The sequence below is a fragment of the Cervus canadensis genome, chromosome 4 (assembly GCF_019320065.1).
Source record: "Cervus canadensis isolate Bull #8, Minnesota chromosome 4, ASM1932006v1, whole genome shotgun sequence".
NCBI classification, from domain to species: Eukaryota; Metazoa; Chordata; class Mammalia; order Artiodactyla; family Cervidae; genus Cervus; species Cervus canadensis.
In genome coordinates, this window is record NC_057389.1 from 43,081,395 (window position 1) to 43,103,208 (window position 21,814).

Here is a 21,814-nt window from a genome sequence, read left to right on the forward strand (position 1 = left end):
GATATACATGTTGCCTAATAAAAAATAATTTTCAGAAACTTAAAAATAAAAATTCAATTATTTTTAAAAAATCACACCTTTTCACATCACGGGTCATGCTGTATTCTAATTTCACCTGTTTCAAAGTGTAAAAACTTCACCTCTCCAGGGAGGGGTTCCTTTTCTGCATCTAGACTCAACAGCAGTAATTGCTACATCTCTGCTCCCTTGGCTGCCCTCAGCAGCAACAGAAGCAATCAAAAGTGAGACAATGAGACCTGGTGGTCCAGGGAAGCTTTTTATCCACTTGGACAGCCCATCTTCTGCCCTGGACATTATCTGACTCCCACGACTCTTATCGAAACTGTCTCCTATGGGACAGCAACATTTTCTTAAGTTGAGGAAGATGTAAGAAGTTTGTAAAAAGAAAAAAAGACAAAAGCTCAGAGCTCAGCCAAATGTGCTTTTCCAAGCCGTGGCCTGAACTGAGTATTTCCCTCTTGGTTTTCAGATGTCCTTTGGCAAGAAGGGCGTTTTTGTCTCTCATCAAAATAGACCCAAATTCTTTTTCCCATTAAATTCACGTGCCTGGCCTGCGCCAGCCAGTCGGCTTGGCCAGCCTCCCAGCCCACCCGAGGACTAGCGGGGTGAGAAGACAGCAGCTGCCCACTGGGGGCTGAGGGAAGAGAGAGCTGGCTTGAGCTGTGCTGGGACCTGGAGGAACTGGGAGGCAGCCCGCTGCAGAGGTGAGTGGGAGCTGGGCAGGGAAGCTTGTCACCAAGATTAGGATGCATCCAAGTTCATTTAAAGAAAGGCCAAGCATCCCCTTCTCACCTCTGCACCTCTGTCTTGTCCACTTACAGTGCAGGTGAGATCAGCCTCTGACAAATGTCCTGGGATGTTTTCTTAGTACACAGAGTCCTCTCCTGTCTTGCTAATGTCTACATCCTCTGCCTGTGTTTTCACCATCTCCCTCCTCTGTGTAACCCCTTTCTTCTAGCAACTGACAGATAATTCTGTCAAATGGATTGGGTTTGGCTTCAAAACCATGTGAAGGAGAAAACCCCAAGTTAGAATTTGAAAATCCGACTGTCAAAGACTGCCAGGAAGCAACTGTGGTTGAATTGCCTCTCTGTAAACTGGTAGGGCCACCTGGAAGGGACGGGGCCAATTACAACAAAATTGCAAAGGTGCAAGGTACGTGTGTGGGCTAGGAGCTGGACAACCACATCCAAGCTGTTTTCAAGCAACATACTGGGATTTATCAACAGCTATTCCATGTTAGATTTGTGGATGTCCTGGCAGTACCCCAGGATGGATTCCCACAGAGGTTACCAAGGGAGAGGAATAGTGTGTGTAGATGGGTGTGAACAGTGGGCCACTGGTTTTCAGAGTGCTCATATGGATCCTTTGAGGTAGGTGTAAGACAAGCAAGACAAGATAGAGACTTGTAAGTTGCTTCAGTTTCATAGACATTCCAACTAAATTTCTCTAGCTGGGATATAAAGAGTCCATTCACTTTGGCAGAAACAAATGCTCTGAGCATTAGCTTCTGACCTTAGAAAGGAAAGTGTATAGTGTAGGAAAAGGTGCTGAAATGTTTGACAGCAAATGTTAGACACATTCTGAGGGCAAAAAAAAAATCTTTTCCCCTTTTTTTGTTTATTCAACAAATACTTCCTGAGTATGCTAGGCTTGTGTTTGGTGCTGTGGATCTCAGAGTAAACAAACAGGCGTGCTTTCAGCCTGCCGGCCATGCGGTAAAGTGGGGCAGTAAATCTGAAGGGGTATAAATATCCACAGCAAAAGCAGTGAAGAGAGCCTTGCTAAAACTGTCCGAAGGGGGTCATTTTTGTCTCAGAGTTTAAACTTTTCCTTCAAGCATTTTACCTTCTTGAATGAATATCTTTTCCCTCTATAAGAGTTTCACTTACATGAGACCTTGTCATACTACCTTCTCGAAACCCTCTTTATCAGAAGCTTTAAGCTGAAGGCAGACTGCTCAGCTTTTCCCAAGACTACAAACAGCCTGAGGGCAGAGGCTGAACTGATGGCAGTTTCAGTCCTCAAGAGGCAGTGGCCCTCTCCCTCACGAAATAAAATTTATGTTATTCTGAAACCACTTGTGACACCAGGCAAAGTGTTAGAAAGCCTGGATTTTGTCAGACACTGTGTGGAGTTTGGAACAAGTCAGTTTTGCTATCTAAGCCTATCTCTTTACATAAAAAGGAAAGGGGTAGACCGGATGGTTTATCAGGTGTTCCATTTCCCTAATAATTTTTTTTCCCTAATAATTTCATAAGATATTTACAAATAAACCTTGTACATTCACATAAAACACTCTTGAGTGTCCCCTGGACTGCAAGGAAATCCAGCCAGTCCATCCTAAGGGAGATCAGTCCTGAGTGTTCATTGGAAGGACTGATGTTGAAGCTGAAACTCCAATACTTTGGCCACCTCATTCGAAGAGCTGACTCATTGGAAAAGACCCTGATGCTGGGAAAGATTGAAGACAGGAGGAGAAGGGGATAACAGAGGATGAGATGGTTGGATGGCATCACCGACTCAATGGACATGAGTTTGGGTGAACTCCAGGAGTTGGTGATGGACAGGGAGGCCTGGCATGCTGCAGTCCATGGGGTCGCAAAGAGTCGGACACGACTGAGCAACTGAACTGAACCGAACTGATCTTTTACCTATCAAATGGGAAACTTCATCAGCCATGTAGAATATCCAGGAACCTAGAATCTGAAAGAACCAGGCTGCAGACAAAACTGTCTATTTCTCCAACCTTCATCCCATTCCCCTGCCCTGTCTTCAGATTTTCAAGGCTGTGAACATCCACTATAGCTTCACTCTGTCATTCACCTAGATTCAGGATTCTGCGATATAAAACTGGCATAGTCAGAATCATCTACTTTCAAAAGAACAACACTAAAAAGCATGTAATTTGGATAATCTTATAATACCTATCGAAATCCCTTTAAGGGAAAGTCAATTCAGAATATTTACTTTTGGGGAAATAGTTTCTTTCTCTGAATGTAGTCCCATCATAAATGCCATTTCCTATCCTCCCCCTACATATTTTCTCATGTGGAAAATCAAAGTTATATAGTATCATGTTATTAAACAGGGCCAAGAAGCATGTCTTATTCATCTTTGTATCCTCTGTGGCTAGCATTGTATCTGGCACACAATAAATGTTTCTCAAAATAATGATTAATATCATAGAAAAACCATGCCCTATTTTACTTTTGGTATTAAAAAAGAAAGCATGCACACACAATATCTAATCCATTATTTGCGGTTAATAGAGGCTGATCTTACTCCTTTTTGTCCCTGTACCACCTGAATGCCACCCTGCATTCACCGATTTCAGCACATTCTATACATTGTCTGCACAATCAGTATAATAAGCACTGAGTTCAAGTTCTGCCACTAAATAACTGTAATCTGAAGCTGAGTAATGAAAATTTCTATGCCTCCATTTCTTCAAATGGAAAATGGGGGCAACAGAATAGATGAGATTGGGACTTTCATGGTGGTCCAGTGGTTAAGACTCCATGCTTACGATGCGGGGAGCCTGGGTTACATCCTTCGTCAGGGAATGGAGCCTGCGTGTCACAACTACAGATCCTACATGCAGAAAATAAGAGCCTGCACAGCCAAATTAAAAAAAAGAAAAAAAGAAAAGTTGAACTAAAGACAACTGGTAGTTCTTAAATGGGAGACTTTAAAAGGTAGAGAAAAAGACAGGAAGCACAATAAAAATGTAATGATTATAGTACCTTCAGTTCAGTTCAGTCACTCCGTTGTGTCTGACTCTTTGTGACCCCACGGACTGCAGCACACCAGGCCTCCCTGTCCATCACCAAATCCTGGAGCTTGCTCAAACTCATGTCCATCAAGTCGATGATGCCATCCAACCATCTCATCCTCTGTCATCCCTGTCTCCTCCTGCCTTCAATCCTTCCCTTCAATCTTTCAATCAGGGTCTTTTCTAATGAGCCAGTTCTTTGCATCAGGTGGCCAAAGTATTGGAGCTTCTTCTTCAGCATCAGTCTTTCCAATGAATATTCAGGGTTGATTTCCTTTAGGATTGACTGGTTTGATCTCCTTGCAGTCCAAGGGACTCTTAAGAGTCTTCTACAACACCACAGCTCAAAAGCATCAATTTTTCTGCACTTAGTTTTTTTTATGGTCCAACTCTCACATCCATACATGACTACTGGAAAAACCATAGCTTTGACTACACAAACCCTTGTTGGCAAAGTAATGTCTCCACTTTTTAATATGCTGTCCAGGCTTGTCATAGCTTTTCTTCAGTGGAGCAAGCATCTTTTAATCTCAAGGGTGCAGTCACCATCTGCAGGGCCCAGATGGTGCAGATGTTTTTTTGGAGCCCCAAAAAACAGTCTGTCACTGTTTCTATTGTTTCCCCATCTATTTGCCATGAAGTGATGGGACCAGATGCCATGATCTTCGTTTTTTGAATGTTGAGCTTTAAGCCAACTTTTTCACTCTCCTCTTTCACTTTCATCAAGAGGCTCTTTAGTTCTTCTTCACTTTCTGCCATAAGGGTGGTGTCATCTGCATATCTGAGGTTATTGATATTTCTCCTGGCAATCTTGATTCCAGCCTGTGCTTCATCCAGCCCAGCTTTCCTCATGATGTACTCTGCATAGAAGTTAAATAAGCAGGGTGACAATATACAGCCTTGAAGTCCTCCTTTCCCAATTTGGAACCTGTCTGTTGTTCTATGTCTAGTTCTAACTGTTGCTTCTAGACCTGCATACAGATTTCTCAGGAAACAGGTAAGGTGGTCTGGTATTCCCATCTCTTTAAGAATTTTCCACAGTTGTTGTGATCCACATAGTCAAAGGCTTTGGCATAGTCAATGAAGCAGAAGTAGGTACTTTTCTATAATCTCTTGCTTGTCCTATGATCCAATGGATGTTTGGCGATTTGATCTCTTATTCAACTTTGCCTTTTCTAAATCCAGGTTGAATATCTGGAAGTTCTCGGTTCATGTACTGTTGAAGCCTAGCTTGGAGTATTTTGAGCATTACTTTGCTAGCATGTGAGATGAGCGCAATTGTGAGGTAGTTTGGGCATTCCTTGGCATTGCCTTTCTTTGGGATTGGAATGAAAACTGATCTTTTCCAGTCCTGTGGCCACTGCTGATTTTCCAACCTTGCTGGCATATTGAGCGCAGCACTTTAATAGCAGCATCTTTTAGGATTCGAAATAGTTTACTAGCTTTGTTCGTAGTGATGCTTCCTAAGGCCCAACTGACTTTGCACTTAAGGATCTCCATGTAAATTTTAGAATCAGTTTGTCTCATTCCAGGGGAGTTTTTGGTGGTTTGTGTTTTTTTTTGTTTTTTTTTTTTTTTAGTTTTTGTAACTCTTGTGTGATTCTAATGAGTAGCCAGCATAAAAAAAATCACTGCTGGCCATTCACTTTGACATTCTCTATTACCTATTTAGCTAGATGCATGTGAAAATGACACCTAGGCTCACCTGCACTTTCTTATTCCAGATGAAAGGAGAAGCTGGACATATGCTACACAATGAGAATCCAAACCAGGTAAATATGAGTACCCTACCCACCAAACTCAACTTCCCTGAATGTTCAGATGGTAAAGAATCTGCCTGCAATGCAAGAGACCCAGGTTCAATCCCTGGGTCAGGTAGATCCCTTGGAGATGGGAATGGCTACCTACTCCAGTATTCTTGCCTGGAGAAATCCATGGACAGGAGCCCAGGAGGCTACAGTCCATGGGTTGCAAAGACTCAGACACAACAAAGCAGCTTCACTTCACTTTAACCCATCAAAGTGGTGAGCAGGCAGCCAGTGCTCCCTCCCATGTCTGTGCTTGCAGTGTAACTGACAGCCTCACAGGGTGCTGGGGTAGCTGACATGTTAGTGAAGTGCTCCCCTCAGTAGCGGAGCAGAATCACTTGACTCCAAGCTGCCTCATTATCACTCAAGCCCCAGTGCCTGCATGTAGGGCACTGAAGAGCCCCACAACTGTCCCAGCAAGGTCTCCTGGCCCTTAGAATGCCCCAGGCTCAGGCCTTTGGAACCACCACTACATCTGCTCTGGGGACAAGAGAGGTCCACTCTAGTCTGGGGCTGTGAATTGGGGTGGGGAACAAGCTGCAGCAGATCCCAATAATGTCTGATCTGTATGCACCTGCCCTTCACAGAGACCTTTGTCCTGTACGTGTTCCTGGCACTTTTGGCTGCAGGAGACAGAAAACACCATGATCCATGAAAACACATCTAGTCTTATACAAGAAAACGAGGTTTTAAATTTGACTACACTTGCTTTGATAAAACTCAAAGGGAAGATTCCTAGGCCATCTGGAAAAGCTCATGAAAAGGGTCCTTTGAATCCTAAAAATGGAGTAATTGCAAAAGCCCAAGATGAACTGACTGGCAAGTTTGGGGGTGACCTTTAAACAACCTATGTAAAAGAACAAGTTTTGGGGTGGGGTAAGAAAAAAAAAGAACAAATTTCTGTGGTCCTGGTGATCCAACCCACAATGGCAGAGACAGAGAAAGAGAGAGAGAGAGTGAGAAAGAAAGGAGAAGAGGAGGTCATTTTTCGTAACTCAGGACCCTGAAGAGTAGTAGGTGTTCGAAAACATTTCACTGGCCCTAGAAAATAACTTACAAACTTCTTCTGACTGGAAGTGGAAAGGGGTAATCAGAGAAAAAGAGTCAGTGCAGATTCAGGTTGCTCCGAATGAGTCCATCAAAACAGTCCACTAGGGGACTTCCCTGGTGGTCCAGTTGGCCAAGACTCCACACTTCCAATACAGGGGCCCAGGTTCCTTCCCTGGTCTGAGAACTAGATCCTACATGTTTCAACTAAGAGGTCACATGCCACAACTAAGAGTTCACATGCCACAACTGAAAGATTCTGCATTCCACAATGCAGCAAGTATTTAAAAAAAAAAAAAAAAAAAACCCCACTCCTCCAAATCTCCAAAGTCTGGGTTAAGACATGGCATCCTATTAGATCAGCTTCCTGTACAAGGGTGTGTGTGGTCGGGTTCACTAACTGCACACCCGTAGGGACCACCACTTCTCGTTCTCTCCCTTGAAGGAATATGAGCAGACTCCATCCAGGCTTATAAACATAAACTGTAATGGACATTTGTCATCCCTGTGCAAGGTAGTATGGAAATTGGTGACACACCAGGGATTTCCTTCTATAAGACTGGACCTTCTTGTTTTACCATCAGGGTTGCTACCTTTGATGTTTTAGGCTTCTGGAGAACATGTCAGGACCACCCAGTGATGGCCAGTGCCTATTCTTTGTTCAGTGAGCCTCTCATCAGCCTCAGACATAAGCTGGCAGCCCAGGCTTATGTCTATGGGAGGCAGAGGACTTATTACAAGTCAGAAAACGTGTTTGTTTACTCTTTTCTTCAAGGACAAAAGAGTGATGGGCACTGGAAAGCAGGCCTGGCTGGGGAACACAGTGAAGTCCCCATGGCCTCATCAAAGATCCTGCAAATCCCTCTGTGATGGCTGTCCCAGCCTTGCTGCTCACTGGATTTCAATGGGGAGCTTTAAAAACAGGGCAGCCCATGCTCCACCCCAGAGACTCTTATGTAACTGAGCTGGGAAGAAGCCTGCATAGTGGGATTTTTTAAAAGCTCCCAAGTGATTGCCATGTATAGAAAATCTGCATCTCTGTTCAACAAGAGGACTGGTCATGAAATCCCATGGCTCTTGGAAGGCTCATCTGTCATTATCTAGGTGACAAAACTGGCTGCTAGATTCTCTGGGGCAGCTGTGCGTTCTTCCTTCCCTCCACCCTTAAGCTCTAACTTTCATGCTCACCTCCGCACAAGCCTGAGAGCTCTTGACAAGGAAGAGCCTCCTGTGGAAGCTGGGGAAGGTCAGCAGATGTGCCATGCTGGCATGACAGAACCTGATGGCCTATCACTCCTGCCAGGCTTCAGCAGTGAGCCGCCTGGGAAGGCAGGAGTCTGGTTGGGGCCTGACATTTTCTTGTCCTCCCCTAGGAGGGACACATCTGGGGCTCCATGAGGAGGACGGCTTTCATCCTGGGCTCCGGCCTTCTCTTGCTGATGGCCCACTGGAACTGTGTCACAGGGTGAGTCTGCTCGGACGGCTCTAATTCAGGATCTGGGGGCCTTGCGGTGGAGGTCCGCTGGCAGAGCTTGGGTTTAGGAGCCGTCCACCCACCAGTCTTCACTCAGAAACATGAATGAGTTTTCTTTCAAGGCATCTTCAGAGATTTTGGGGTGTTTCCGGCTACTTTTGGCAAGCCCAGTGGGAGAGGCTGCTGTCTACATTTGAAGGGAAAGAGTGGCTGCTCTACATTCTAGGTAAGATTCCCAGACACCAGTCCTTAGGGTTTGGGTATGGGTTATAGCTTAATTCTGTTTGTTTTGTTCTCTACTCTGAGATTCTCAGCTTATTACTCTAAGGAATGAGAACCGAAAGACAGTGGTAACCCCAAAGAATACTAAATCTGTGGGCAATCTTGAATGGATGTTTAAGGAACTTGAGAAAAAAGAACTTGAGACATCCCCCTAGCTATGTCAAACAGAGAAGAAAAAGAAAGAAAAGGAATAAAAAAGAACTAAAAGGAATCCAGATTGGAAAAGAAATAAAACTCTCATTGTTTGCAGATGACATGATACTATACACAGAAAACCCTAAAGATACTATCAGAAAATTACTTAGAGCTAATCAGTGAATTTAGCCAAGTTGAAGGATATAAAAATCAATACACAGAAATCTCTTGCATGACTATAACAATGAAAAATCAGAAAGAGAAATTAAGGAATCAATCCCATTCACACTGCAACAAAAAGAATAAAAAAATACCTAGGAATCAACCTACCTAAGTCGTTCAGTCGTGTCCGACTCTTTGTGATCCCATGGACTGTAGCCTGCCAGGCTCCTCTGTCCGTGGAATTCTCCAGGCATTCCTGGAGTGGGTTGCCATTTCCTTCTCCAGGGGATCTTCCTACCCCAGGGATTGAATCCACATCTCCTGCTTTGCAGGCAGATTCTTTACCTTCTGAGCCACCAGGGAAGCCCCACACAAGAAGACAAAAGAGCTGTATTCAGAAAACTATAAGATACTGATGAAAGAAATCAAAGACAATATAAACATATGGAGAGATATTTCATGTTCCTGGGTAGGAAGAATCAATATTGTGAAAATGACTATACTACCAAATGTAATTTACAGATTCTATGTGATCCCTATCAAATTACCAATGTCATTTTTCACAGAACTAGAATAAAAAATTTTCACAATTCATATGGAAACATAAAAGACCCTGAATAGCCAAAGCAATTTTGAAAAAGAATGGAGCTGGTGGAATCAACCTTCCTGACTTCAGATTATACTATGAAACTACAATCATCAACATAGTATGGTACTGGCACAAAAACAGAAATATAGACCAATGGAACAGGATATAAATAAATATACCCATGAAATAAATATACCCAGAAATAAACCCATGCACCTACAGGCACCTTATTTTTGACAAAGGAGGCAAGAATATACAATGGGGCAAAGATAGTCTCTTCAATAAATGCTGCTAGAAAAACTGGACAGCTATGTGTAAAAGAATGACACCATACACAAAGATAAACTAAAAATGGATTAAAGACCTAAATGTAAGTCCAGAAACTATAAAACTCTTAGAGGAAAACATAGGCAAAACACTCTATGACATAAATCACAGCGAAATCCTCTATGACCCACCTCCTAGACTAATGGAAATAAAAACAAAAATAAACAAGTGGGACCTAATTAAATTTAAAAGCTTTTGCATAGCAAAGGAAACTATAAACAAGGTGAAAAGACAACCCTCAGAATGGGAGAAAATAACAGCAAATGAAACAACTGACAAAAGATTAATTTCCAAAATATACAGGCAGCTCATACAAGTCAATACCAGAAAGACAAACAACCCAATCAAAAAGTGGGGAAAAGACCTAAACAGACATTTCTCCAAAAAAGAAACATGCAGATGGCTAATAAACACAGGAAAAGATGCTCAACATTGCTTATTATTAGGGAAATGCAAATCAAAACTACAATGAGATATCACCTCACACTGGTCAGAATGACCATCATCATCAAAAAAAAAAAAAAAGATGATCAAAATTCAGTAAAGAGGGAAGATGAATGAAAATATAAAAAAATAAAAAATTATGGACCTTAAAAAAAATCTACAAACAATAAATGCTGGGGAAGGTGTGGAGAAAAGGGAACCCTCTTGTACTGTTGGTAGAAATGTAAATTGATACAGCCACTATGGAAAACAGTATGAAGATTCCTTAAAACATTAGGAATAAAACCACCCATATACCCAGCAATCCCACTACTAGGCATATACCCTGAGGAGACCAAAACTTAAAAGACACATGTACCCCAATGTTCATTGCAGCACTGTTTACAATGCCTATGACGTGGAAGCAATCTAGATATCCATTGACAGATGAATGGATAAGGAAAGTGTGATACATAAATACAATGGAATATTACTCAGTCATAAAAAGGAAGACATTTGAGTCAGTTCTAGTGAAGTGGATGATCCTAGAGCCTATTATACAGAGTGAAGTAAGTCAGAAAGAGAAAAATAAATATTGTATACTAAGGCATATACATGGAATCCAGAAAGATGGTACTGATGAAATAATTTATTTGCAGGGTAGTAGAGTACACGAAGACACAGAGAACAGACTTGGCACATGGAAGTGGCCAGGAAGGAGAGGGTAGGAGGTATGGAGTGAGTAACATGTAAACATATGTTACCATTTGTAAAATAGATACCAATGGGAATTTGCTGTATTACTCAGGGAACCCAAACCAGAGCCCTGCAACTACCAAGAAGTGTGGAATGGGGAGGGAGGTGGGAGGGAGGTTCAAGAAGGAAGGAACATAGGTAAACCTTTGACTGATTCATGTTGATGTTTGGCAGAAAACAACACAATACTGTAAAGCAATTATCCTTCAATTAAAAATAAATTTTAAAAAAAGAACTTGAGACATCTCCCACATGCACCAAAATAGAAAAATAATAAAAGTTTATGTATAAACGAAAGCATGTGAGAACAGTATTCCAGCGTCTAGATGTCAGGTTCACAAGTACAGAGGGCTGCTGTGTCTCATGTGAGGCTATGTCCTTGGACCTGATGCAGCCTAGCTCTTGGGGCCTGACAATATGTGTTCAATCAGCAAATATCTACTGATAGTGCCACTGGCTCTAAAGAGTCCTAAGGAAACAGAGTAGAAGAAAAAGCTATTTTAAGATAGATATCTATAACAGCATTATCTACAATAGTGACTGTCCTCAATTATATATGCATTCAATCAAATAGTACTTATTAAGTGACTTTGTGCCAAACTCATAAGTAGGGTATAAAGAAATTTAAGATAAAGTATTAACATACTCTAGCTACCCCATTCAAATTATGTCACAGTCTGTCTGAAAGAAAATAACTACAAAACAAACCTCAGCCAAAACTATGTCACAGCCAAGAAGGGGAGATAAAAATGTGTCAGTTTCATGAAGCAAATGTAGAGATACATAAAATATTTTGTGTTTCTGATGACTGTTTTCTTCAGAAAGAAAACTCTGAAAATGGGCTGAATACTAAACATGACAGGTTCATGGAATCTTAAGGACTCACTGAAAAAAAAAACAATGCAAACTGCAAATGTACATGGGGAGAGTGGTGGGAAAACATTTTATGTTTCTGTTACAATGATGGGGAAAGTACCTATCATCTGTGATAGGTAGTGATAAGCAAATACAAGACAGAAAAAACATTTGCAATTTGACAAGTTAGAGCTAAAAAAAATGCTCAAGATACCTCTTGCGATTTTCACTCTGTATTCCTCAAGGAGCCCTTGGATGAACAGGTAGGCAGGCACCTCGATGGATGGCCCATTAGGCCTAAGGCCCAAACGGCCCTGAGGACCTTTATGCCAGTCACATTTCCCCACTGTGTTAGCCAAATACTTCCCAGGCATCAACTGGTACAGGCAGGGTGCTTGATGGAGCAAGAAGGCTATGCAAGGAGGATGGAAGGAAGAGACAGGGAACGGAGTAAAACACCCTTGCTCCTTGGGATATTGAAAGTACAGGAGGCAGCAAGTCCAGGAAAAATACACCTAACAGCACAAGAGTTAGGTAACACTGTGATGTCACCTGGATAACTGCCACTTGGGGTGGACAAAGTGCTTATTTGTTCACCAGAGGAGATCAGAGATATTTGGGGTGACTTCATGGAAAAGTGGGATGAGGAGCCAAGAGCTCTATCTAAATTTGTGTTGATCAGCATTTTCTAAAACATCCTGCAGAACAACAGCATTTCTGTAGGAGGTTAATGAGGTTGGGAGGAGACCATACAAGGTATCATCCAAATGGGTCATGTGTGAGAGTAAAGGAGGGGTTATTAAGAACGATGCTGGAATGATAGATGTAAATTGAAACTGTCCTGGCAGACAGGGACGTATGGCCATCCTATTCTGAGCTATCTGGGAAAACAGTACTGGATACAGAAAAGCCTGGGAAAGGCTGAGTTTAACAAAGTCAAACAGGAAATCTCAGAGCTGTTACCACACTGGTCTGGCCCCTGACTCTCTAAGAGGGCAGGGTGTGAAGACTGTTTAACCAAGGAGCCCCTCAGAGGTGGGTTTTCCACTTTGGGAAACGCCCCTGGACACCTGAGCCCCCTCTGCTCAGGGCATCATAGGCCATGAGGACTGGGTGACCCTGGTGCCCGCCATGAGCCAAACTGGTCGCCCCCTGCTCCTCCCTTCCTCAGCTATTCTTCGGGCTCAGTGGGCAGACATCCAAAAGTCAACCGAAAGTCACTTCTATGTGGAATGCATCACACATCTTACAGTGTTTTGTTGTTCTGTCTCAAATCACCTAGAAGTCTATTGCCCCCGTACTACAGCTAAGAAGAGAAATAGAGACACTCCTCAAGTGACCCATGATAGTTCCCAGAGCAGGCTTGTCACCCGAAGACTAAAAGCAGGGCCCCGGCCCTGGGCCTGCCCACAGTGCAAACTTAGTCACCACCCTGCCAGCTCCTGAAGTCGCCCTGATGTTTCCCTTCTGCTTCCTAACTTTAAGGGTCACCCAAGTGCCTCTTCTGGTCTACTGGACCTTCAGTGGACTTCTCCTGGTGGCAGACGTGACTGGAAAGCCTAACTTCATCTCCCGCTACCAAATTCAGGTCAGCAACAATGACCGTGTAAGTGTTGCTGCAGCTTCTCCAGGTTGGAGCACAGACAGCAGGGGCTAAAGCTACCTCCTAACTCTGCTAGCCAGCCCAGGACAGAGCACGGCCAGAGGGAGCCCAGAGCTTCTGTAAAAGGCTCTCCCAGATTAGAAGCTTAGACAGAGTACGTAATATGTCTCAAATCTCAGAGCCAGCCAGTCAAGACTCATGTCTGGTCTCCTGACCCCTAGACTTGGCTCTCCACCTGCCTGTTCTGGCCCTTGACACCTGGGTCAGCATTTTAGGAGCAGAAATGACTGTCTCAGCCCAGCACTGACCAAGCCCCAGAGAAGTCAGACAGGTCTCCCCTTACCCACGGGAGCAGGGGCAGCAATGGCAGATGCTGAAAACACAGATGTCAGTGGGCCTTGTTTGGGAAGGACGCAGCTGCTGAAACAATGGACAACCCCCCCATCGTGAATTCTGACTGTGTGCATGGTGGTGGTTTTTTAAGCAGGGACTCCTTCCCAATTATTTCATTCAACCAACTAAACAGAGCTGCCAGATTTTATAACATCAGTCCATCCTCTGCTTACCTTCCCTCTCTTCTGGACAGGATAGCTAGTTCATGCTTCTCCTCCCTCTTCAAATCCTCAACACGTACGTCCTCCTAGATTATGGCCTTGCGTTCACGTAGAAGAGACCCTTCACAGCCTCGCACCACAGCAGCCTGCGGGAGCAACTGGATACATGCTCTCCCTGCCCACCTGGGGGAGCACGTGGTCTCTCCTTGTGCCTCCTCTAGCTGTTCCTCCGCCACCGGGACACTGCAGCCACCGCCTCCTGTTTACGCCAGCAACTACTCCTTCTCTTTCTTGCATTCTTTTAGTTTTTCCTCTTCTGCTCTCTTCAGTCCAGTTCAGTTCAGTCGCTCAGTCGTGTCCGACTCTTTGTGACCCCATGAGCTGCAGCACACCATGCCTCCCTGTCCATCACCAACTCCTGGAGTCCGCCAAAACTCATATCCATTGAGTTGGTGATGCCATCCAACCATCTCATCCTCTGTTGTCCCCTTCTTCTCCTGCCCTCAATCTTTCCCAGCATCAGGGTCTTTTCAAGTGAGTTAGCTCTTCGCATCAGGTGGCCAAAGTATTGGAGTTTCAGCTTCAACATCAGACCTTCCAATGAACACCCAGGACTAATCTCCTTTAGGATGGACTGGTTGGATCTCCTTGCAGTCCAAGGGACTCTCAAGAGTCTTGTCCAACACCACAGTTCAAAAGCATCAATTCTTCGGCACTCAGCTTTCTTTATAGTCCAACTCTCAGATCCATACATGACTACTGGAAAAACCATAGCCTGGACTAGATGGACCTTTGTTGCTATCTCTGCTTTTTAATATGCTATCTAGGTTGGTCATAACTCTTTCCAAGGAGTAAGCGTCTTTTAATTTCATGGCTGCAATCACCATCTGCAGTGATTTTGGAGCCCAAAAAAACAAAGTCTCTCACTGTTTCCACTGTTTCCCCATCTGTTTGCCATAAAGTGATGGGACCATATGCCATGATCTTAGTTTTCTGAATGTTGAGCTTTAAGCCAACTTTTTCACTCTCCTCTTTCACTTTCATCAAGAGGCTCTTTAGTTCTTCTTCACTTTCTGCCATAAGGGTGGTGTCATCTGCATATCGGAGGTTATTGATATTTCTCCTGGCAATCTTGATTCCAGCTTGTGCTTCTTCCAGCCCAGCATTTCTCATGATGTACTCTGCATATAAATTAAATAAGCAGGGTGACAATATACGGCCTTGATGTACTCCTTTTCCTATTTGGAACCAGTCTGTTGTTCCATGTCCAGTTCTAACTGTTGCTTCCTGACCTGCATACAGGTTTCTCAAGAGGCAGGTCAGGTGGTCTGGTATTCCCATCTCTTTCAGAATTTTCCACAGTTTATTGTGATCCACACCGTCAAAGGCTTTGGCATAGTCCATAAAGCAGAAATGGATGTTTTTCTCGAACTCTCTTGCTTTTTTGATGATCCAGCGGATGTTGGCAATTTGATCTCTGGTTCCTCTGCCTTTTCTAAAACCAGCTTGAACATCTGGAAGTTCTTGGTTCACGTATTGCTGAAGCCTGGCTTGGAGAATTTTGAGCATTACTTTACTAGCGTGTGCTCTCTTACTCTCTGCTTTATCACAAACCTGTTGTAATTTATCCCAGCTTAAAAACCAAACCAAACTCAAAACTGTTACCTCCCTCTCCCATGTGCACTCCCACTCATATTTTTGGTCCCCTTTGCAGAGTTGTCTCTACAGTTTCCAGTTCCTCTCTGTCTACTCGTATTCCCCATCATTTCACACTATGAAGAATGGAAAACACATATACAGAAGGTGAAAAGGTAGTACTCTGATCACTCATTTACCCACCACCTAGATTCACCAATCTTAAACATTTCAAAATGTGTGCTTTTGCTATATATAAAAATATAAATATCTATATAAATATCTATGCATCTATAACTTTTTGTTTTGTTTGAAACTAAGACATCACAAAACTCTAAATCCTTTAGCCTGTACCTCATACAAATAAAGACAAAACTATCCTCTCACCTGCTCTACCTAGAAACTTCCTCCCATCAGGCCTTAACCTCCATGGCTCCTCAGAAAGTACAGGTCGCTGGTGTCCCTGTCACAGGCTTGTCTCACTAGACCTAACAGGACTGTTTTCACATGTTCATTGCCACCCTGCTGCAGCTTCTTATACTGGCCCCCAAGGCCCTGCTCTTTCCTCCAGCCTCATAGCTCACCCCTTCACAGTCTACCTTCTGGTTCCACCTCAGCCTAATCTCCCCAACCTCTTAATGTTGACACCCAGGGCTCAGCCTTGGTCTGCTTCTCTGCCCTCAACTCTTCAGTGTCGTGATTTTAAATAGCACCTAAACTCTGACAGCTCACACACATGTAGCTCTCAAATCCAGGCTGTCTCCTGATCCAGGATCAAATATCCACCTGCCTCATAGACATCTCCAATCCAACATGATCTACAGACCATTTCTGAACTTCTACTCCCTCCAAAGTCTTTGCTCCCCACAGCCTCCCCCATCTCAGTGGGCAGCTTCTCAGACCCAAAGCCTTGGAGTCACCCTTGAGAATGCGCTTTCCCTTACACTCCACATCCAGTCCATCAGGAAACCTCCAGAATCCAGCCATTTCTCACCACCTCCGTTACCACCTCCCTGGTCTGAGCCACCGGCCTCTCCTGTGTGTATTTTTGCAATTCTAATTAGCCTCCCCATTTCTGTTCTTGGTGTTCTACTGTCTATTCCCAACGCAGCAGCCAGAGTAACCCTGTACCTGCTCTCACTTCTCTGCTCACAACCTTGGGATGACATCATCTTCTCTTGGAGTAAAAGTCCAAGTCCTCAGTGCGGCTTCAGGGGCCCTTACGCACTGGCTCCTCCCCACCTCTTGACCTCACCTTCCACACTCCTCACCCCACTGCTCACGCCTCTCCAGCCAACGACGCCAGGAGTGTGCGCCTTGGAGCCTTCTACCAGCTCTCCCCTTTACCCGAACACACTCCCCCTCCATAAATGTTTCCTCTTCATCATTTGTTCAAATCTCACCATCGAGGAAGCTTACCCTGATCATTCTATTTAAAATGGTAAGCACATAAGTTCAGTGTGGGCAGGAATTTGTTTTGTTCGCTGTTTTCTTCCCAGCACACAAAACACTGCCAGGAACATAGAAAGTACTCAATAAATATCATTTGAATGAATGAATGATCATACATCACACTCCCCTTTTGGTCAAGGTTGCCAGAAGAGGTGTTTTACTTCCTCTATAGGTAGTCTGAAATGAGGCTGGCCAGACTTGGCTTTGCCATGGGATGAAACTGAAGGTTTCGAGACTGAATTCTGGTCCCTCAATACACACAGTGCTTGGAGAAGCCAGAAAGAGAGCCAGGCCTGAAGTATAAGGACCACTCTGAATCTGGCCTTGCCTTGGGGCCATTCACCTCTGGCTTGCAGAAATTTCTCAGGAAGAAATCCTTTCTGACACCCCCAAACCAGTTCATTAGGACCAGCAAGTGACATGTGGTCATGGGGCTATTCCCTGGAACAAGTTGGTCAAGAGGCCAGACAGCAGCTCCCTGGCTCACGTCCTTCTTCACTGGGGCCTGATGCAGTGAGACTAGATTGCATGAAGGGAAAGGGGGTGACTGGTCCCAAGGAAAGGTTGGCTGCAGCATTGAGGCCCAGTGGGGTGTGAGCATGTGGGGCCGGCTCTCCACAGTGACCTGGGAGAACACTCAGGCAGGCCCCATCCTGAGCTGAGGTCACTGAGGGTGACATCCTGTCACTGAGGGTGACTACCACCCTGAACACCAGGAAGACCCACTTACATAAGTTGGTCAAGAGGCCAGATTGCAGCTCTCTGACTCAAATCCTTCTTCACTTGGGCCTGGTGAAGCGAGGCTAGACCACATGAAGAGGCACATCACCTTGATCTCTGCACCTGACCCTGGCCAAGCCTCCCTGGATAACCAGAGCCAAAAGGCTGCAGGAGGATTCAGGCTGACAGCCTTCTCCACACTCCCCAAGGTGCCTGTGTGAATACATGGGGTTGGGCCTGGGCAGAGAAACAGGGAGGACAGTGGTGGGACGGAGGAAGCAGCAGGCAAGTTCAGACAGACACTCAGGCTGGGGGAGGGAACTTTCCAAAAGCAGGGCATTCCCAGGTGGCTTCCCCCTGAGCTGGTCCGCACTCGAGGGCTGCCAGCTCCAGCCAGACATTACTCCTAGCACCCAGCCCAGAGCGAGAGCCTCCTGAGAACAGTCCACAGGGGAGCCTGGTTTCCAGAAGACAAAGACCTACTTAAACTCTTGTCCACTGCCTTAGTTCCTTCTTTCCCTCCACAGGTGGACCCCATGAAACTACGCCAGTCTACCCTCATGATGCTCTTCAATCAATTAGTGATCTCTCTTCCCATGCTGGTCTCACTCTACCCCATCCTCAAGTTGTGGGGAGACCCCTGCCATCGAGAGTGCCCCACCTTCCACTGGTTCTTCACGCTGGTCGTCTTCACGCTGATTAAGCTAAGTCACTTCAGTCGTGTCTGGCTCTGTGTGACCCCATAGACAGCAGCCCACCAGGCTCCCCCGTCCCTGGGATTCTCCAGGCAAGAACACTGGAGTGGGTTGCCATTTCCTTCTCCAATGCAGGAAAGTGATAAGTGAGAGTGAAGTCGCTCAGTCGTGTCTGACCTCTTTGCGACCCCATGGACGGCAGCCTACTAGGCTTCTCCGTCCGTGGGATTTTCCAGGCAAGAGTAATGGAGTGGGGTGCCATTGCCTTCTCCATCACGCTGATTGAAGAAGTGCTATTCTACTACTCACACCGGGAAGCGCACTCCTCCTGAGCACAGCCAGCTCCTCACTCTCCAGGTACACCCATCACCCAGGAAACAGGGCCTCCTTGGAGTTGTAGGGATGGGACACCACCGCTTGGCCTGGAAAGCTTCTTGTTATCTAGGTTACAGGAGGACCACTCTGTACTCCATAGCTGACAACCCAAGACAACCCACTTGGGAGTGTTTAAGACGACACTCCCAAAGAAGTGTCTGGAACTCCATTTATGCCTGTGGCAGGGCAGTTTCCCATTCATTCCCCTATGGAATCCTTTCTGGCCATCATCCACTTTGCAGCTCATACAACTGAGGCAGAGACAGGCTGCGTCACCCTCCCCAAATTATGCACCACAAAAACTCAAAGGCAGGTCTGTCTGGGTGCCAATCCAGTGTGTTTTCAACTTTGTTCCTTGTATGTAAACCCAGTTTTTACCTTTGCTTTCTCAAGTTCTGATCAGGGACGAGGAGAGGGAGGCTGGCAAATTATGAACTGGTAACTATCTTTCTAGACTCCTTCACCACCCAAAACTCTACAAGAAAATCCATAAGAAACACCACGAGTGGACAGTGCCCATCACTGCAACCTGTCTGTCTGTCCACCCTATTGAGCATGTGGTGAGTAGAGCTCGGCTTCCCCAGAGGAGAGGGCAGAGGGCCCCAACCCCCTTCCTTAAGCTAAGGTCTCCTGCACAAAATGGGACCACACTGGGAGTTTCTTTCTTCTGCCCCTTCCACAGCTACCATTTATGCTGGCATATCCAAGGAAAAACCAGATGCCTGAGGTGAATTATCTCATTTAGTTCTCCCAACAAGCATTTAAAAATAACCATTCTGATAATGAGGAAGTTGAGGTTCAGTTAATACTTTGTCCTAGGTTTCAAGCTCAAAGTGAAAGTTGCTTGAAATTCGCTCAGCTGTGTCCAGCTCTTTGTGATCCCATGGACTGTAGCCTGTCAGGGTCCTTTGTCCATCGAATTCCCTTCTCCAGGAGATCTTCCCAACCCAGGGATCAACTCTAGGTCTCCTGCCTTGCAGGTGGATTTTTTATGGTCTGAGCCACCAGGAAAGCTGAAGGACTCCTGGAAATTAAGGTCCAGAAATTCATTCATCTTCCCCAAATCTGAGTCAGGAAGTCTTCCTGGTACCACTCTGGGGGAAGGGGACATCCACCTTGGTTCCCTTCCTCCCCTCAGGCCCCCCTTCAGATAGCTCTCTTCTTGCAGATCAACATGCTGCTGGCAATACTGGGTCCAAAAGTAATGGGCTCCCCCTTGTCCTCCATCACCACGTGCATTTCCTTGGCCCTCACCTTCACCATGATCTCCCACTGTGGCTACCACCTACCCTTCTTGCCTTCACCTGAATTCCATGACTACCAGCACCAAAAGTAAGGCACCCCTCCCCACTTTGGGTCTCTGGGCAGTTAACACTCACCTTTATCCTGGAGCTCCTGACAGCAGACACTGGTGTCTCAGTGTAGATGTGGGTATAGTGGAGGGAGAGGCATCTGGGGTCAGCATAATAACCACCTTCCTGGGACCCAGATCACCTTGCCATCTTGGTTCTGACACTGAATCTTCCTTGCCACTGTTTAAGCTCCATTTACACCTGAACCCTTTGAGTATATAGTGTAAGCTATGGGCACTACCAGAAAAAATGCATGTATGCATATAATTCCTGCAGGCAATTCAAGGGGAGCTGTGCGCTTTCTGAAAGCCTCCAGTCTCAGCAGTGTGGTCTAGGACCCTCCTGCATCAGAAATCATCTGAGATGCTTTTTTCAAATGCAGGCTCTGGGGTTCCACTTCAGATACCCAGAATCAAAGCCTCTGGGGGAACAGGGCCTGGCAACTGCATTTACTAAGTGTTCCAGGGGAATCTGATGGATTCCAGAACCTACCTCAACAAGCAGGCTCTGCTGCAGGTTTTGACTTGTGTGCATCAAATCAGAGAGAGAGCTTTTCAAAGGAAAAGCACTGATTTTCACTCTGGAAGGGCCCAGCAATCTGTGCACACCCACTCGGGTGACTCAGAAGCAGGTGGTGGGCACGATGGGGACAGGTGAGATGGACGTGAGCACACCAGCCTTCAGCACCCTCCTCTCCCCTCCAGGGTCGACCAGTGCTATGGGGCCCTGGGGATGCTGGACTATCGCCATGGGACTGACACCGTGTTTAAGCAGGCCAAGGCCTACAAGAGACACATGATCCTGCTGGGCTTCACCCCACTCTCTTGAGAGCATCCCCGATCCTCTGAAGATGATGGCCTAAGAAACAGCCACAGTTCCACACCGGCCATCCCTCAGCAGACAGTCCTCTGCTATGCCTGAGGACTCCTACTCACATCTAACAGCTTGCTCCTTCAGCCACACACTGATGACAACCCTACGAGAGCAGGGGAAGATCAGCTTCCTGGAAAAGCAGAGCCACAGAGACTAGGGCTCCCCCAACTGCTGTTATCCACAGTGGGTCCAAGCATTCACAGAAGAAAGGAAAAAATACATCTTCCTGGAATGTAGGCCAGCCAGAGGGAAGAAGCTACTGGAGAGGGCTCCTGGGGAGTCCACTGGTCCTCTCCAATGGAAGTGGACAGGCATCCCAGATGACCCCTTGGTGGCCCTGGCAGGACGCAGAATGACAAATGTGGCAGGGAGCTGTGCCTGCAGCCATCGCTGCTCCTGGTGCCAGGGGGAGAGGGAACCAGATGCTGCTTTGTCCCTTCCTGTCCCCTAAAGCTCCTCTTATACCCTATTTAGGACAGGGTTAGGACACCCTGGCAACAGTTCTGGGATTAAGTTCCCATTACACACACACACAAACACCCCATTCAACTCAGCCCACTGCAATTGGACATCACCCTCCTCTGAAAAGGAAAATAAGTCACAGTAGCTTCTCCCGGGATCATAACTGAAATATAAAGAGGCGCAGAGGTTACCCCAACACCTTCAGCCACTCACAGACTCAAAGGCCAAAGCCTGTGGCCCTGCTCAGCTGGGGCCCTTGTAACTACAGAGGGAAGGGTCAGAGTGCTGACCTTGGAGGACACCCAACTGAGGTACCCTAGTATCCTCTGTATAAAGGACCAAAAGGGCTAGCACCCTCTTCCTCCAGTAAGAAAGTATCAAGTACACACCTGAACAGTGGAGAAAATCCTCATTTCCACCCAAATGATGAACCAGTTGT

General features: G+C 45.6%; 2 protein-coding genes across 2 annotated transcripts in view; one reads left to right on the plus strand and one right to left on the minus strand.

Moving 5' to 3' along the window:
* Window positions 1-14,159, minus strand: part of CNOT8 (CCR4-NOT transcription complex subunit 8) — a 34,918-nt gene extending 20,759 nt beyond the window's left edge. The window contains exon 1 of the mRNA XM_043464887.1: window positions 13,824-14,159. The gene's annotated coding sequence lies outside the window, so the exon portion shown is untranslated. The remainder of the gene's footprint in view (window positions 1-13,823) is intronic.
* On the plus strand, window positions 478-21,282 carry FAXDC2 (fatty acid hydroxylase domain containing 2). The gene is made up of 10 exons (XM_043464889.1): window positions 478-725; window positions 5,521-5,568; window positions 8,025-8,116; window positions 8,248-8,351; window positions 13,139-13,260; window positions 18,146-18,326; window positions 18,605-18,632; window positions 19,143-19,248; window positions 19,857-20,020; window positions 20,745-21,282. Exons 2-10 carry the CDS (start codon window positions 5,521-5,523, stop codon window positions 20,866-20,868), a joined length of 969 nt encoding a protein of 322 aa, XP_043320824.1. The 5' UTR covers window positions 478-725; the 3' UTR covers window positions 20,869-21,282.
* Window positions 21,283-21,814: the final 532 nt, after the last annotated feature.